This window comes from Triturus cristatus, chromosome 1_2 (assembly GCF_964204655.1).
Source record: "Triturus cristatus chromosome 1_2, aTriCri1.1, whole genome shotgun sequence".
NCBI classification, from domain to species: Eukaryota; Metazoa; Chordata; class Amphibia; order Caudata; family Salamandridae; genus Triturus; species Triturus cristatus.
In genome coordinates, this window is record NC_140580.1 from 1,117,527,223 (window position 1) to 1,117,544,980 (window position 17,758).

A 17,758-nucleotide genomic window follows, 5' to 3' on the forward strand; every position below is an offset into this window, starting at 1 on the left:
ACGCAAGGCGATGTGCAACACGGGGCACGCAAGGCGATGTGCAACATGGGGCACACAAGGCGATGTGAAACACGGGGAACGCAAGGCGATGTGCAACACGGGGCACGCAAGGCGATGTGCATCACGGGGCACGCAAGGCGATGTGCAACACGGGGAATGCAAGGCGATGTGCAAGAGTTGAACACAGGATAATCTCAGCAGTCTCGAATGGTCCCATGTCAGACATAACAAACTATTTTCTCTTGTTTTTAAAAGGCGTACTCTGTTTGTTTTTGACATTTTATTTCTTTCACAGTGCAAAGCAAAACATGTCCGATAAAAGCTCCTTCGCAGCCTCTCCCCAAATCTTACCTCAATGAAGGCGGCCACCTCCTGCAGCACCAGGTTCCACTCGACCTGATCTTCTGTGTTAAAACGGTGCGTGTAGTCTTCGATCTCATCCGACAGCTCCTGGAATGGACATTCAAAGACAGCAAGAACGTGATGAAAATGGCGTCTCTAGACTGTGCGATAAACTGGTTCATTGAAAACGTGAACAGTGAACAAAGGCAGAGCACCACGAACCCCAGACACGGGACTTCTTTGGGGTGCAGATATCCAGCCAGGTCTTGGATGATCCTACTACAGGGGTCTGGATGGCCCCGCGTGCCATGATTCAAACATGACACCTGTTCACCAATACACTCAACCCCCACCCTTAACATCATCTAATTAGAGCATTAAAGAAAGCCCTAGGTGAATAACTCGATCACCGAGGCGCATGAAAAATGCTGGCAATGGTTTCTGGGTAAAGAGGGAATGGATCTCTTGATCACTGCACTCAAGGCTGTCACACGGATCCTTGATGAGGCGCAATGTTTGCGAGTGCTGATATAGGGTACGATTCACGAAAGCTTATAGGAACCCTAGATCTTCTATAATCCACTTGATGGTGGACAAATAAAAAGAAGCTGGGAAGCGGAACAGAACCCCCTTCAGAGAGCACCCCTCCAGCCTGCCCTGTCAGAAACTGATCATCAGTAAAGTGTCGGCTATTCCTGGCACACCCTCCTATATCCAACTCAGGGCCACATCTGGAGATTTAGAGAAAGAAAATCCACTCGGCCCTGGCAGCTCACGGGATAACTCATGTAACAAATAACAAGTTACACCCTGGCCCTGACCTATACTCTGTACTTAACTCCGACAGAGGCTCAGGACGGGAAGGTTTTTCAGGATGATGTGACCTAAACATTACTTATTAAAAGGGTTTACTGTTGCTTTCAGGAGCCCGCAATAAAGAAGACGGAAGCATAAAACGCTGTGCAATTTAAGACCCTGCAGGAATACTGAAGGAGCCAGGAGGGCGGACTACTTTTTGCCACAATATAAGTCAAATAAAAAAACCTCTATTACAAGTTTCAGTGCTTTACCAATGTCAGAGCTACTAGCATTATACGGCAGGGAGGACCAAAATATGCGTCAAAGTTGTCTAAATTATGCAGCAAAAATGCAAATTATGCAGTACATTTCCTGCCAGCGTTTTTTTAGTCTGAGCAAAAAAGAATATTTTTCTGAGATCTGCAAATTATGTAGCAAGCTATACGGCAAATGTGTTAAATCCAAAATTAAATGGTAAACAGCGCAGCCACAGAATTGTATTAAACGAGTGGCAGTGACTATGGTCAATTGTTTTACCAAAAACTTATTTACGAAAGGTAAACAAAATCTAAACATTCTAATTCCTATTAGTGACTATTGTTAACACACTTCTTTTTCAAGCTAACATCACAAAGTGCACATCGGCCTCGTGCCTTATGATGTCACCAGAACCCCTCGATGGCAATGCTGTGCTACTGCTGACCATCATGTATCATACATATATGAGATCACTCAGGGGCACCCACAAATTCCATTGGTTACTCTGTCTTCCATCCTTCTCTCAGAATGGACTTCTATTTTTTGTTGTTGAAGTCAGTTACTCACAAAAGTTTGGGGTGGAGGTACTGAGACTAGCAAAAAAGGTAAGAGTTCCCAAATTTCAGACCCTGAATTTTATGACTTTATCCTGAAGAAGCTACTTAAAGCGGTGGTGGCCGAAACAGGAGGGAGCTGGAGAGGACACTGAAGTTTACCTTCACAAGTTCCTTCACGATGTCCAGTTTGTTCAGCAGCAAACAGACCACGATAAACCTCGCGTAGTACCGCAGCTTCTTCACAACCAGTTCAGGCCTAAAGTACGAAAAGCACAACTGTAAAGAGTCTATTACTGAGAGCATGCGTGGTAAGAGAACCACATGTGTCCAGTTAGTGGTGAACGTGTATTGTGTGGCATGGACCTCTGTGCCACTGGTTCCCATTAATCCAACGAGTAGCACATGTGAGAGATCTAACTTTCATATGCATCCGCAACAGATGAATTTACTAGCAAGTAACATTCTTTTCATACAGTTAGGTTTTGCAAATCCCTGGAAATATACGCCGTTGTTTAGGTTTTCTGACTCTACAAGTGCATCAAAGGGTTATTCTGAGTATCAAAAAATACATTTAGGACAAGAGCATTGGTAAATCACCTCTCTTACATTTTTGCATTTTCGAATGCACTGTGCTTTAAGTGAGTATTCAGTAGTTTGTATTTCAAGGGAGCAAAAACCCAGGCCATGCAAAATAATCTCAAATCACAGATTGAGGCTTGTAATACACAAATTCGAGACATCTGGTCAGAAGCACTTCCACCGCCCTGCTTCCCTGCGGAGTAATTTTCAGTGATGGAAAAGAAGAGGGTCCACTGGCCGTGGGCAGGCAGAATAAGAGAGAGGCAGAGAAGGAATGTGCAAGTGAGAGAAGGCCAGCGGGGCACAGGGCAGTAACTTACTCCACGATGGAGGGTGCAGCGAGGTAGAAAGTATGAGGGTGTAGAGTGACACCACAGGAGGACCAGAGGTGGGAGAGAGTACAGGACAAGCGACAGTGGCGTAGTGAGACATAAACAGCCAGAGGTTTAGACCAAGCAGAGAGATGGAGTAGTCGAATGGAGAGCCGAGGAGGCAGTGGGCAGAAAGTGAGCAAGGATGAAGAGTTACAAAACATATGGAAGACAAAGATAAGAGGTAAAGGGAACATCAGCCTGGGTAATGCTGTGATGGAGTAGAGTTTTACACTCCAGATGAATAGAGCAAGGAGATGAAATAAAAGTTGGCGAGCATGGGCCAGGAACAGGTGGTAGAGGTGTGGCGCATCGGCCAGGGTGCCTGACTCCGGACCACGAGGTTCACGGTTCAATCCCCGGCGCTGGAGGCAGGTTAGCCCAGCACCATGTGACTCAGGGCAACAGCTCGCTTAATCGTCCAGACAGCCCCCAGTGCCGGGACACCTCTCCGGAGGTAGCGGTGCACTTTACAAATGCTGGTATTTCATAACAAGAGATGGAAGAATCGGAGCACGAGAGTGCGACACTGGACATACCCCACATACTCCGTCATGGTCTTCAAAGACGGAGTATGTGGGATAGGCTGGAGTGGGCGGACAGAGTACTGCAGTACGAGTCACATAAAACAGATTGTTTCTGGTCCGGAAAGACCTATGGTATGGCAGGCTGGCCAATACTGGCTGGTGGCATCCCTTTAGCAAACAACCATTGGCAATGCCAATAGGTCGGGCTTCAAAGGGATGTTGTAGGGTAATGTGAAGCATTACAAGTAAGTAGCATGGGAATAAATATCTATTTGTGAAGAAGCAAAGACCTGTATAATAATACTGGTGTAGGTTAAAAGGTCAGGCAACAGTTGTTCTGTCAACCCAGACCTAAAAATCCATGTAGTTTAATGACTGCCCTCCTCCAATCTGTGCTGCTGCCTGCGTAAAACAACATACGTTATCTAGTTATCTAAGACAGCTTAATAGCACTTCAATGTCTTGTGTGCGCCCCTGAAAGTTTAAGCTAAAGCAGCTGGATAAATAAACAAAATGATCAAAGCACTTTTTTCTGGAGGCCCACAACTTCTCCCCAATCAAAACATGTACTGCAGGCTCCCAACTTGTGGGCGGACCCAAAGCCCCTCTCTAGTGATGCTCACATAATTTTCTGGTGACAGCCGCGCTGTCAAATCAGACAATATTGACTGCTTCACTTTCTCCAAATTCGTTTGGGGTTTGCATGTAGCAAAGCAAGCATCGCCAAATTTGAGTCACCTTAGAACCGTTTCCTACTGTACAATAATACCAAAAAATGCCCCACTCAAGAGCCCTATCCCAACTGAAACACCCTCCTCATAATCTGTCTCCTTTTTAAAGAACCATTTTCTAAGCCCTTCTCTTTTTTATTAGCCTTTTCATTGCACTGATGTATTTGTCTTCCATTTATTTACATTTTATACACTTGAAACTGAATTATCTTCTGATAATTTTTAGTGCTTTATAAATACATACACTACAAAAAATAAAACAGAAATCTAATTTCTTCCAACACTCGGAGAGTAAGGCGGCGAGTGGATTCAGAATGGAAACCTGTTGATGGTCCAAGCGGCAGAAGGTGAGGGGTTGAGATCAACGTCCAACGACAGAAGAGCGTAATGAAGAAGTGGACATGGCCCCTTCAGTCCTCCCAGTAGCCCAAGCGCCCTTGATATTGTGCTAAGGGGGGCTGCTTTCCAAGTGTGGTGTAATGCCAGAATTACAGAAAAGATAACTGGAGCTCAATAGGCAATTTCATACTGTAATGTTTACTCCATCTTTCAAGACAGCCGTGGTACATTGGGAACGCTACAACCTACTCTGTAGGCCTTTAGTGTTATTTGCGTACGGCTCTTTTGTTGCTTAGCGCCGGGACGCCTCTTAGCTGAGGCAGCTGTCGCGCTCTATAAAACCCGTTAACATAACATATGACTATATCAGCTGATCGTGAGGCAATATTAAATATACCAAATACCGTTCTGGAAGAACTGTCCGCTTACATTCTTTGACCGTTATGTGGCATGCAGACAGTTAATTTAAACTATCCTCGTGCGGCCAAGGATAAGGTTAGGAAATTATGCCGTGGGAGTTTTTGTGCATGTATAAAAAAAAAAAGCAATATTAACAACTTGTGAAACATGGATCTACACTTGAATTTATATATCTGCACTTATCTGATGTTATTCCCTTTGAAAGGATTTTGCTATGACCTTTACATTTCTTGGCTTATAATAACTGGGCCTCAGCTAGGCCTCGACACCATCGTGTTTATAATGGATGACTCACCCTGCAAGTTCACCGTTTGTTATTTCTGCTGCACACAGTCAAGCCAAGCCCAGCGCCTTCGTTTTAGCACGTCTGCCTGCCTTCTCCCTCTTTGCCTCCACTGAACCTTATCTTCTGCCTCTGCCCTTGAATTCTTGCCTGCTCCCTCTCCCACAAAGGGCCGCCCATAGAGCCTGCCTGCTTCCGGCTTCCATTGTACTTATTAGAGATAGAGGAAAGACTAGGGCAGGTGCAATTGTAATAGGAATGAATCGGTGACTACTGATATTGCAAATAATAAGATTAATAAGAAAAGCAGAGGTAGGCCTGGGCTAGTGTCACTGGATATAATGGAAAGATTAGTCCTGCGGGTTTAGTTCCAGCAGCCAGGCTTCCTTATCGAAGGCTGGACTATATGGCATCCGTCTCATTTGACTTCTATACCTTTTACTAGTACAAAGCCTCACAGTCATTTCACTGCATTTTCAATCAGGCATCTAAACACTGCACATGTACACATCAATCAACATCTGAACTAGACAGACAACATTAGGTGTGGGAGTACGACAATGAGGTGACTGCGTACCGAACAGTACGCGGGGGATCGTGGAGCGGTCATATTTAATCTAATCAAAATAAGCGCTGTAGACCACAGAAAGCCAGGCTCGCTCTAGGAACAGGCAAGCTGTAGTTTTGCTGAGAAAACACAGTGTGTACTGAATAAAATCTAGTTAATTACTATTATTTCACATCAACAACATGTTAATACTTTCTGGAAACTATCATACTCCAATGAAAGTGCAAGGCAATGAAATAAAACGAGCACCACGATGCCAATAAGCCAGGCCTATGAATGTACTGTCTAGCCAGATCTAAAAATGTATCTAGGTTAATGACTGCCCACCTCCCAGCTATGCCACTGCCAGAGAAAAACAACATAAATTATCTTGTTATCCAAGATACTTTAATAGCATTCCAATAGCATGTGTTTGCCCCTGAAAGTTCAAGCTAGGGCAGCTGGATCAATAAACTGATCACAGCTGCCTGGAGGGCAAGCACTTTTTTGTGGAAGCACACAACATCTACCCAATCAAAAGATGTACTTCTGGCTCCCAACATGTGGGCAAACCCAAAGCCCTTTTCTAATGATGCTCACATAATTTTCTGGCGACAGCTTCGCTGTCAAGCCAGACCATAAAAAGGACAAACTTTCTCAACAAAAGTCACACAAAACTACAAAAAAGATAGGGTAAAACTGAAAAATCCATTCCTCTTGCCTTTCAAGCATGACATTATTTGGCGAATGTGCTAAGGGCACATTTTTTGAGTGAGCAGCCCGCGATAAATGCTCCTTAGAGGAGTCAGGATGATCCGGGGAAATTCAAAGGGTCTTTAAAGGGTATGCTCAAGATCAAAAATTGGTTGCACGCTCAAGAGGTCAAACCATGCCCTATGCAGGAATGACAGACAAGAAGCTTCTCTTGCATCTGACACAAAACAATGACTCACTGCTGATCAACTGTTCAAGGGAAAAAATACAGACAGCACCCAATGACAACCCGGCTTTCCTCCCCTGAGCTATCTGGTCACAGTGGCGTGACCAGAGCAGAGATCGAGGTGAGGGACGCGTGAAGTGTCAAAAACCATACAACCTTCAAGTTAAGAGAAATGGAAGGGGAATTATTGCTCTCCTGTCTCCTCTTCCAGGCTGCAGTTCATTTCTGCCAGCCTGAGTTATGCTCATGCTCCTTAGTACAAGGGCAGTAATTGCTAACTACACCGATGACAACCGCTGGTGAGGACAGAGCAGTCGAGCCACAAGCCTTTCTAGCACCGATCTCCGCCAACACATCTCCAAGGACTTTGTGTCCTGTGTCTACGCGGAGCCTCAAACCTTCATTAGTGAGCGCATGCAGTGATGGGGGTCTCCGGAATGGACCTTTTTTAGCACCTGATTCTCTACAGTGAGAAAGTAATGGGGATTATCAGTAACTCTCAGCACACAACGGAGGCAGCAGGTTAAATTAATGTTTGCGAAGACAGTGGAATCGATCAGTCTTACCGGTCTTCTTTATTGACTTGGGAGTAATAAGATCGCTGTCGGATTGCCGAATAGAAGGAGAAGGCCTCGTTCAGGTAACTTGTTTCAGAGGTACGTAAACTGTGGAAGAAACAGAGGAGTAATCACCATTTATGAGATGGAAACTAAGACACAAGCAGCAAGGAAGGCTAAAGGCTTGGCAGAAGATATGCAAAAAACCATCAACAATGACTATGGAGCTGCATGTTAGCTACTGAAACACCCAATATGAAATATTCTAGGGTAGCTCCTCTCCCACACTATATTGGCCTTGTGAAGTTTTGCTTTCATTTTTCTTTTCCTGAGTGACAACCTTAATCCGTTTTAATCTTATGTACAAACATATTAAATGTTATTGAAAATAAGAATAAACTCATAAACGCAAGAGGTGAAGCTTGAATAAACTCCTTTGTGTGACATACTCTACATATACATTGTACTCTAGGACCTGGTATACTTGCTAATACTCAGATGGTAAGAAAGCACATTGACGAAACAGCTTTCGAAAAAATATATGGTTTATAAATAATGTTCAGTACAAAGTCAATGTTAAAGAGGGGAAAAAAACCAGTGTTACATAAGCCGAAATGCCCACTCCACTGATCTTTAATGCTCTGCATACACGTAGAATCAAAGGCTCTGATCCCAATATCAATTCCCAATTGTAGTGGATAAGGCCGTTTTAACCATTTTGGGGGTACATGCTAATAGAAGTCTTTTGCTGATTATTTTTGGAGTAGTATAGGAGTTTACCAATTATATTAGAAACCTTTTTTAGGTCGAGCCTGGGGAGCGCATATGCTGCTCTGCGAGCCATGCTGCATTGGAGTATGGACTTGAAGCCCCGCCCACTCTCTGCCCATATTTGTCATTGGCTTCTGTCATTGTCCTTCGTAAATTCTGGCTTCTGATTCGTTAATAGGTTTGTTAGTCCCTCCTAGTACCGCCTTGTCTTCATTTGTAACCTCCCATGAGGACCGGCCATTTTACCTTGGTTATTACACTGTACGTCTTCTTCAGTCTGTAGGCGCTATTTGCTTTAATGGTTTCTCCGACTACAGCCACTACATGCTTTCTTGCAACATTCAGCGCGCCATGCTCGCTTTCAAGGCGCTTTTTTTTTGGTAAAAGCGTCCCATTCCCGCACTTTCACTCTAATAGTGGCCGAGGACCTTTCTTTAGACACGGCTCGTATAAAGAAAGGGGTGTGGCCACTATTAACATGAAAGCGCAGCTTTCGGCGCTTGTAAACAACAAGCATTTGCAATCGAATAGGTCTCGGATTTTAGAAACTTTGACCTATTGGTATTGTAAATGACAATGCCTTTTAGTTATGCAGGTTTTTTTTAACACAAATAAAAGGCATTGCCATTTACAATGCTAATAGCTCAAAATCTCGCAATTGCGAGATCTATTGCATTGCAAATGCTTGTTGTTCTATGGTACTGGCAAGAAGGGAAATATGTAGAGATTGGGCGAGTAGTGGCTCTCCCCTCCACATGTGAAATGGCTAGATGCCCTCTTCTACAAGTGCAAAATGGATTAATCAGGGTAAGCATTCAAGAAGAAAATAATTTGGAGGTTACCGACGGAGTGGCAGGGACATAAGGGAGGTGATGACTAGACATGCAAAGAGTATATATCCTGTCAAATGATTACCCATGTACAGCTCTCCTGGCTGCGTTTATAATGTGGCTTCCGGAATCGGGCAGTATGAGAGGACGCCGCCTCTTGGGTATTTTATCTACCCCCATACCTGACCAAGGGCAAGAATAGGAAATAAAGGTTTGGATGACAGTTATCGGAGTCTGAGCTGTTAGAGGACAACAAAAAATAAATTCTCAAGCAGTCTATTCCTGATCAAAGAGTAGAAAAACACACTACTGTGCTACAGAAGTCTCAATGAAAGTTTACATTATTCAGAGATCTTCCTCCCAATACCTACAACAACTAAGAGGGCATTCCACTGGGGCAAACTCCCATCTCTTTCTACATAACTCTACAGTGAAACACCCTGGGATTAAGAGAGCATGACTGAGGGCAGGAAAGGAATGTTTCTTAGAAGAACTTTTGGAGAACTTCCACCAAACTTAGAAAGCAGAAATGTCACTTCCATTATCTACCCCATAAACCCCAGAAATGAGCGGAATTCATTTGCGCCGCGTTACCAGAATGAGAAGCACATCTCTTTCAGAAGAATACCAAGTAGGACTGATAATGCTAAAAAGGACTGTCATCGCCTGCTAGCAATAACCCCGTCAAGATTTTTGGATGCCGCGGGCAATCAAGTCATGAAAGATTTTATTGAGGTTACTGCACTTACCAACATAAATCAGGCAACGGCAGAGGGAAGGATGGGCAATATATACTTGTTAAGCAATGACCTGTCAATCATGAAGTGTTAAGGGCATAAAACTGTACAGTACTTGACTTAATATTCAATTTTACATTTTCATTTTATCATTCCCAGCAGCAGGATTGTAAATTTGTAATTTATAAATCCTATGTTTACTAGGATATAGTGAATTTGCTCATGTCATGGGATGCTGAAGGATGCAGTGTCAGGTGACAGGCACATATGCATACTACATTGCATGGTACCACTATACAAGAACCTTTTACAAGAAAAACTAAGCATTAACATCCTAGGGTGGCCAGAATTACAGCACTCATTAAAAACTCATAAAAAGAGTTTCACCAACTAATCTATTAAAGTGATCTAGTCAATTTCCGACCTCTGACACCCATCGGGCCAATAGGAATTACTGCCTTTTAAAAATTTATGAAGAGAACAAAATAATTATAACAATATACAAAAAAACATGAAGGCTCCCTGTTTTCCGTTTTACTGATTTTTACAGATAAATAGGGCAGAACAACATTTATTTTCCTGCCTGCATTTATTTTTTAATGTGGATAAAAACGAAAACCAGTTTTTTTTTTCAGTGATTCTAAATCCTGTCAGTCATGACTACCAAGCCAATAGCTGTGCAGATTGAAAGGGAAGGGGGTTAAAAAATAAATTATCAAAAGAAGAGGGAGATACCCTAATACTACGAAAAGGGAGGGGTTTATAAAACACTAAACAAAGAGATACCTTTCCAGACAATAAAAAAGTAAGGGGTAATTGTGCAAGCAGATTTGATAACACCCAACATCTGAATCATGTACTATACATAGGCCAGAATTCTAATTTCAAAAGTGACCCAATTTAAAATAACTATAATGTGTTATAGTGAAAATAAAAAAACCACTAAAATGTAAAAGCTGTAAACCGTTTTCTTAACAAATATACTGATTGTTTTAAAATCAAAACATATTACAATAAATATAAGCCAAGTTGATATCAAATCCAACCTGTCTGCACCAATAATATCTTCAATATTTCCATATCCTTATTCAATGGTAAGAGAGAAAGATGAAAAAACAATACAAATTTGCACACATTTAAAACACACAGAAAAACTGTTGACGCGGCGTTTCGGTGAATGTTTGTTATCTCTTCACCTTCTTCAGGACAAATGTTTTTCAGTTTATCTAAACAGATATGAAGGAGACTATAAGAGGGCCGTCTCCGATTTGCAATTGCGTAACGTTCAAATGGTAATAAGGAATGGATACTTCACCCATGCAGTCAAGGTAAACGGGTTCTAGGTAGTCATCCAGAGATTCCAGGACTACAAATTAAAATGATAAAATCAAGTATTTCATATCCTTATGATTATGACTATCTTCCGTAAGAGGAAAGCTTATTTGTAGGGGGAACTACCCGCCATTAACTAGCTTTAATACTTTTCAGAAACGGCCATGCCTAGCAATCCAATAGGTATTGCAAAAGATCCCCCACTTTGTTGTCGTGTATTATAGTAATTAATATTGTGGAAAAGGGAGTCCAGGAATCGATGGACTCTGAGCGTACTGACGGCCGTGCGGCTCAGTAATCCGAATATGGGTGCATGCAAAAATTGCTACCTAGGCATAGCCGTTTCTGAAAAGGATTAAAGCTAGTTGAAGGCGGGTAGTTCCCCTACAAATAAGCGGTCCTCTTACAGAAGACATAATCACAAGGATATGATATACTTGATTTTAACATTTTAACTTGTAGTCCTGGAACCTCCGGATGACTACCTATAACCCGTTTACCTTGACTGCATGGGTAAAGTATCCAGTCCTTATTACCATTTGGAAGTTACGCAATTGCAAATCGGAGAAGGCCCTCTTATAGTCTCCTTCATATCTGTTTAGATAAACTGAAAGAAATGTTGTCCTGAAGAAGGTGAAGAGATAGCAAACATTCACCGAAACGCCGCGTCGACAGTTTGACAGTTTTTCTGTGTATTTTATTGTCTACAAATATGTATTATGTTTTCACCTGTTTCTCTTACCATCGAATAATGATATGAAAATATTGAAGATATTATTGGTGCAGCCAGGTTGGATTTGATATCAACTTGGCTTATATGTATTGTAAAAATATGTTTCGATTTATTTTAAAACAATCAGTATATTTTTTAATAAAACGGTTTACAGTTTTAAATTTGTTGTGGTTTTTGATTTTTCACTGTAACACATTAATGTTATTTTAAATTGGGTCACCTTTAAAATTAGAATTCTGGCCTATGTATAGTACATGATTCAGATGTTGGGTGTTATCGAATCTGCTTGCACAATTAAGCCTTACTTTTTTATTGTCTGGAAAGGGATCTCTTTGTTTAGGGTTAAAAAATAAATACATTTTAGTAAAGCTGAATAAACAGCAGTAAACTTGCAGAAGATTGATATGAACATGTGCATGTTTTCACATAGATGTGCTGTTTTATCAACAAGAAGCAAAGTTTCTACTAATGAACAGACTCATCCCCCAATGAAGATGCACCTGCATGGCCTGCTCTTCCACTGAACAATCTGGTCTTACTACATACCTATCGTTATTTTGTTTCTATGATACTACTCTATATATTATTTAAATAGCCATTTCGAATCCGGACTCTTAAAATTACTGTAGGTTCTTGTAGTTCCTTTCTGTTCATCCTCATCTGTATTACTCTTGTGTGCTCATCTTTTGCTTCCCTGATGTACAGCGCTATGATACGTGAAAGGGTCATGTTCGCGCTGTATAAAAACTCTTTAAATCTGTGGTTTTTCAAATCTTTGAAACCTGTCAGGCATTCAAGTGTGAGTGTACATTCACCTGTTAAATAAATGTGGAATTATACTAGTTTCAGATATTTATTTTCTCAAAATCCCAAATAAATAAGGATAAACACAGATAAAATTAGTGAGAATAAACATGGAAAAATACAGGTGGAAATGTAAAAAAAAAAAAATAACCATAAAAATGGGAGCCATAATAATAATTTATAATGAAAATTACTAACCAATTTATGTTAAGTGCTTATAGTTTAATTTGGTATTATGCCTGATAACCAGAGCACATTTTGTCTAGTACAAACTTCAATTTTATAATTTCTCTATCTTTTATCAGTCAGTCACTGTTTACTTTGAAAAGATACAATTTCCATACAACACACAATATGGAAAATCCTAGAATTCAATAGAATCAGTTTCTGCTATTTCAAAAATATGCAGATTAGCAAAAACAAATAGGTATCTACAGCTTCACTGGATAATGTACAAATGCTGCTATAATTCCAGTACATGATCCTAGGGAACAAGGAGCATCATGGATAGGTGAAAAATGTTTTAATTCAAGGTAGAGGTTTTCCTGTGAATCCATATCTTATGTATACAGAATTCAATACAGAATTAAATGGATAAAAAAATCTGTCGTTTTACATAATTAAAGTGCATATTTTCTTAAACTGAAATAAAGCTCAATCAAAAAGGGTTTCAATAAGCTTTTTGAAAATTAATATACAAAGGACAGAGGAAGAGAAAATGTATTTCCCCTACAAGTAGTCCGGAGGAACAAAAACAGTAAATAGAGGTTTCAGATGACTATTTCGGTTTAAAGCTCTGTAATGGTAATATATCCAGAAAGAATCTTAAAATATAAATAACACATGGGAACCAAAATCATATTGGCCAAATAAGTTTTTGGGGATAATTTGGGCATAAATACATGGGGCCGAAGGCTGTCTGATATAATGGGTTTACATCCTGCAAAAGGTAGCCCTCCTAAAAGTGAATCTTTATTACCAAAACGCTAGCTGTGTTAAGGCCAGTCGTCTTTACCCAAAATTTGTTGAGTCCTAGATCCAGAAGCGTTCCTTGGCCTTATGTGGGCACTTTCACATTTTAAATGATCATTAAATTGGTCTTGATAAAGAGAAGTTCTTAGATTATCCAATAATTTTGCCCACAACAAAGTAGGTTTAACAGAGACAGAGTAGATCATATTCTTAACAACAACATTTGGCCACAAAAGCTTCGTTAGAGTGGATTTTGCCAAGCAACAAATTATTATCAGGAAGTAATTCTTAGGTGGCAACAAGATTTAGCAGAGTCTCAAAGTTCAGTTTCATATAGAGCATTGTTTTCTATTTTAGCTACACATGCTTCTAAAGAGGCTGTTTAGGGTCTGGTAACTCACTTAGGGCCTGATTTAGATGTTGGCGAAAGTGTTACTCCGTCACAACAGTGATGGATATCCCGTCTGCCGAAATATAAATCCCATTATAGCCTATGGGATTTATATTTCGGCAGACGGGATATCCTTCACCACTGAGACGGAGTAACCGCTCTACCTTCTAAGTCAGGTCCGTAGTCCTCAAACAGGATATAACCTGTCTTGTTTCTTAAACAATTGGGGTCTATTAGTGCTCGTGTAGCTCAAGTTGTCCAATTACAATAGTGTGGACCAAAACAATCAATCTCAGTAACCAGCTGTAGATTATTTGTTATCAACAATCAGCACCTTACATTTAGCAGCATTCGGTTGCTAACATTTATAGAGTCAATTGTTTTCAAAGACGGCCAACAAATTGTAATTGATGCTGTTCATCTTAAAAGACAGAGAGTGCCTTGCGCAAACTGCGCAAGGCACTCTATGTCTTTTAAGATGGACAGCATCATTTTCATAAAGTAAACAAGGAATGTACATTACATTATGCATTGGGCAAACACAAATATGGGCTTTTAAACATGAATCCAGATAAAGGAAACCCAATTAAAAAGTTGAGGAGCCAGTAAACTAAGCCTGTGTGCACTCCCCAGCTTTTCTACCATGTACAGAGGATGTTCTAGTGGGGTAAAGCTGAAAAACTGCATCAATTAGACCCTAAAGAAGATAGCACAAATAAGAGCCTCCCTAGGAAGGACCAGGCCAACACTGTCAAAAAGAGCCTTGAGGTCGAGGAAAGCTAAAAAGAGCCTGTTTCACTTCAAGGAATATTCCACAATCAAAACAGAAAGGTGGGATGACAGTTCTGTTCTTCTGTAGCCACTCTCTTTTATTACTTTCATGCTCTCAAAGTGGCTCAAAGCTTTTTGAGAGCACGCTGCAAAGTGATCACTGAGGCTTGTACTCACCAGCACTGTGTTAATTGGGTCTTCTGTAATAGGGCTATATTGTCTGCAAAAACCCAAGATCCTAAAAGCATGGCTGGATAGCAAAACAATGAGACATTTGTGTACCCTAATGTACAGCGAAAGGGGATCAATATCGGTGTGAACGTAGAGGGTGAGTGAAAGAACCACTGGTGAGTAAACATCCGAACTGGAATCACTCCAACAGAAACAGCTACAAAATCATAACTTTCTGATATAAAGTTGTCAGGAAATCTGATTCTGCTGCCCAGGAAACTGCCAACTGTCCTTGTTGAAGGCCTTCTCTGCATTCAGAAGAACTAACACCAGCGGCTACGTTTCAGGCTATGCAATCCTTAGGGAGTGTGAGAAGAAAGGTTGGTGTCTTTGGTTCTATTATAGCAAGACATAAATCCATAGCTTGACTTCACGTAGGATGGGCATCATTTTGTTTCATGCAGGACCCGTTATTGCAAAAAGAAATGACTCCGCTCATTAAAAAGTCTTATATTTCAGTATCTAAATTTTAGCACTTTGAATTCCTCAACAGAGAAGGGTTGAGTTACTTTTAATCTTTTGTTCTACATTAAAGTAGCAGGTTTAAAGTTATTAAGTGAGCTATTTCTTTAGTCGAACAGTTGGTCTCTTTGGACTAAAGTGTAGATTAGAACAGACCAAATGTTCGAGAAATCCCTCCTAGCTCACTGCAAATGTTGCCAGTGTCCTCAACAAGCTTGTCGCTGTGGCTCCATTCAGTGATGTATTTATAGTGGAGTACAAGTATTTGGCATGAGAAATGAATAAACCCATAAGACGTGGTCCTAGGTACCTGATGCATACACCACAGTCGGTCTTTTGTCATTTTAAAGCTGATTTTGTAACACGCTCATTTTATGAATGATGGATTTAGCCATAGCAATGCTCCGAGATACCAAGCTGGGCACATATGTCCTTAAGTCCTAGGGTCTTGACAAATCACTTCCTCCTCCTCCCTAGCTACTTTATTTTGGCTAATCCTGAAGGTTGCACAAAGTCTCTGCTCCACCACCTTTCGGGTATCTCAAATCAGAGCAATGTCCATGCAGTTAAGAGTTTAATGTACATATAATAAACTTGGTTCCAAACTCAACTCACAACATTCACTAGGAGATCTTCCATGTTTGGTAGGATGAGCTGTCAACTGAAACTACAAAAAGATCTGAGATCATGAAAGAGGTCAATATGAGAACAGGCGGTGTGAGTAGGAAGTAAATTGCCTTTTGTGAGGCAATTACTGCCTACACGCATCACATAAGCTGAAGGATGCCGAAAAATCCTGGAGCCTAAACGTAACACTGTTATAAGGATTTATTCGATTCTACTAGAGCTGGACCACTCTGCAGGAGTTGGACTACTCTAAATTAGTGTTCAGAGTAATGTTAAAGCCCCTCATCCCACCAACCATGGGCAGTAATTAGCTGCCAGCACGGTCCACATGGCAGAACTTTCAATGCATGGGTTGCAGAATTTTCAAAGCATGGGTTGCAAAAAATACTAAGTGTAAATCTTTCATAGTGACTACCACATTGATACCTCCCATCAAAAATTGAATTTGGAGGGGTGAACCAAAACAAATCTCTCGCTTGGAACGGTTGGTTTATTTTCCAATCATGGAATATTAATTAGAACATTGGAATGTTGAGAGCTCCACTGAAGCCACTGGAGTACCTTCGGGCTTATAATGACTGGTACAAGCCTTCTGTGACCACATTTCAATTTGTGTCTTTTTTCCCCTTTTTTAATTAAGAACTACCTAACATGGGTGGAATGTTCTAATAGCCTTATAGGCAGTCTGCCTCGGGCCATACCGGTTGTTAAAGGCCCTTTCCCTCGTTATATGACTTTGAGCCTTTAACAACTGGTATATGCCTCGGCAGTGGGCTATAATGCATTTTGACCTAACAGTCAATATTGGCCAAAACTGATTTAAGATGATGTGTTGGCAAACATAGATTCTTAGGATTGTGAAGGCAAATATTTTAAGCCTCTTAAAGGAAATCTCCTTGTTTAATAAAGTTCACTCTATTATTATACAATTCTTTTAGTGAGGTCAGGTGACCTTACAAGTGGCTGAGATGAAAGCTCAAAAAGGTGGATTTCTGTTTTTTACAAGACGTCCACCGGATGTTGAGCCAATGCCTGCCTTAGCTCAACATCCTGTGATTCTGGGTAAATCACCAAATCTCTCCAAGCCCTAAAATCTGCAACAACTGGCTCTCTTGTACAGCTCTCTGATGACCGCAGGCAAAGTTTGTGCTATATGAAACTGCAAAAAAATTAACCAAAACTATAGTCAAGATTATACGGCCTGACGGTCAGGGCTGCCGACTCTGGAACTGAAGAACCAGGTTCGAGTCCCGGCATCGCTCAACATCCTGTGATTCTGGGCACACCACTCAATCTGCCCGTGCCTAAAAATGAATGTGGCCTTGGGTAAGTAACTCATGCAAAGCACTTCAATGTCCTCGGCCAACTTTGGGCTATATAAAAAAAGACATACCAGAGCACAATGCCAACAAAGCTGCGAGAAACGCCTGAAGGCAGAACTAAAAGATATTTCTTGGACGTTTTTATTATGACGTACATGCAACTCCAAAGAAAAACCCAGATTTTCATGTCCTGTCCTGGCTGCAAAACCAAAATCACAGAGTGAAAAAGAGACAATATGCAGCACCTACAGTATGGATACAACCACAGCTTTGCATGGCATTGCTTACAAGATTCTAGGACTTGGAATTCAACAGTAGACACCATTTTCCGGAGCACAACATATATACTTCAGAGAGCAACAGAAAATACTTAGAAAGAAATAAACTTAACACCAACGGTCATCCATCTACATCACAAATATACTGCAATTAAAAATAAGGGAGTGTGGGAACAAAGCAAACACAAGGAGATGATGGACGGAGCGCTGAAACTTTTCAGACACTCGCCCCAGGTCACAGATCTGGG

At 41.0% G+C, this 17,758-nt stretch overlaps 1 protein-coding gene across 5 annotated transcripts in view; it reads right to left on the reverse strand.

The window, feature by feature from the left end:
• Positions 1–17,758, reverse strand: part of SCAI (suppressor of cancer cell invasion) — a 561,593-nt gene that overhangs the window by 144,475 nt on the left and 399,360 nt on the right. For all 5 annotated transcript variants that reach the window (XM_085613779.1, XM_085613781.1, XM_085613780.1 and 2 more), the window contains 3 exons: positions 7,259–7,357; positions 2,115–2,211; positions 352–450 (listed from right to left, as the gene is read on the reverse strand). In XM_085613779.1, coding sequence (XP_085469905.1) covers positions 352–450; positions 2,115–2,211; positions 7,259–7,357 — 295 coding nt within the window. The remainder of the gene's footprint in view (positions 1–351; positions 451–2,114; positions 2,212–7,258; positions 7,358–17,758) is intronic.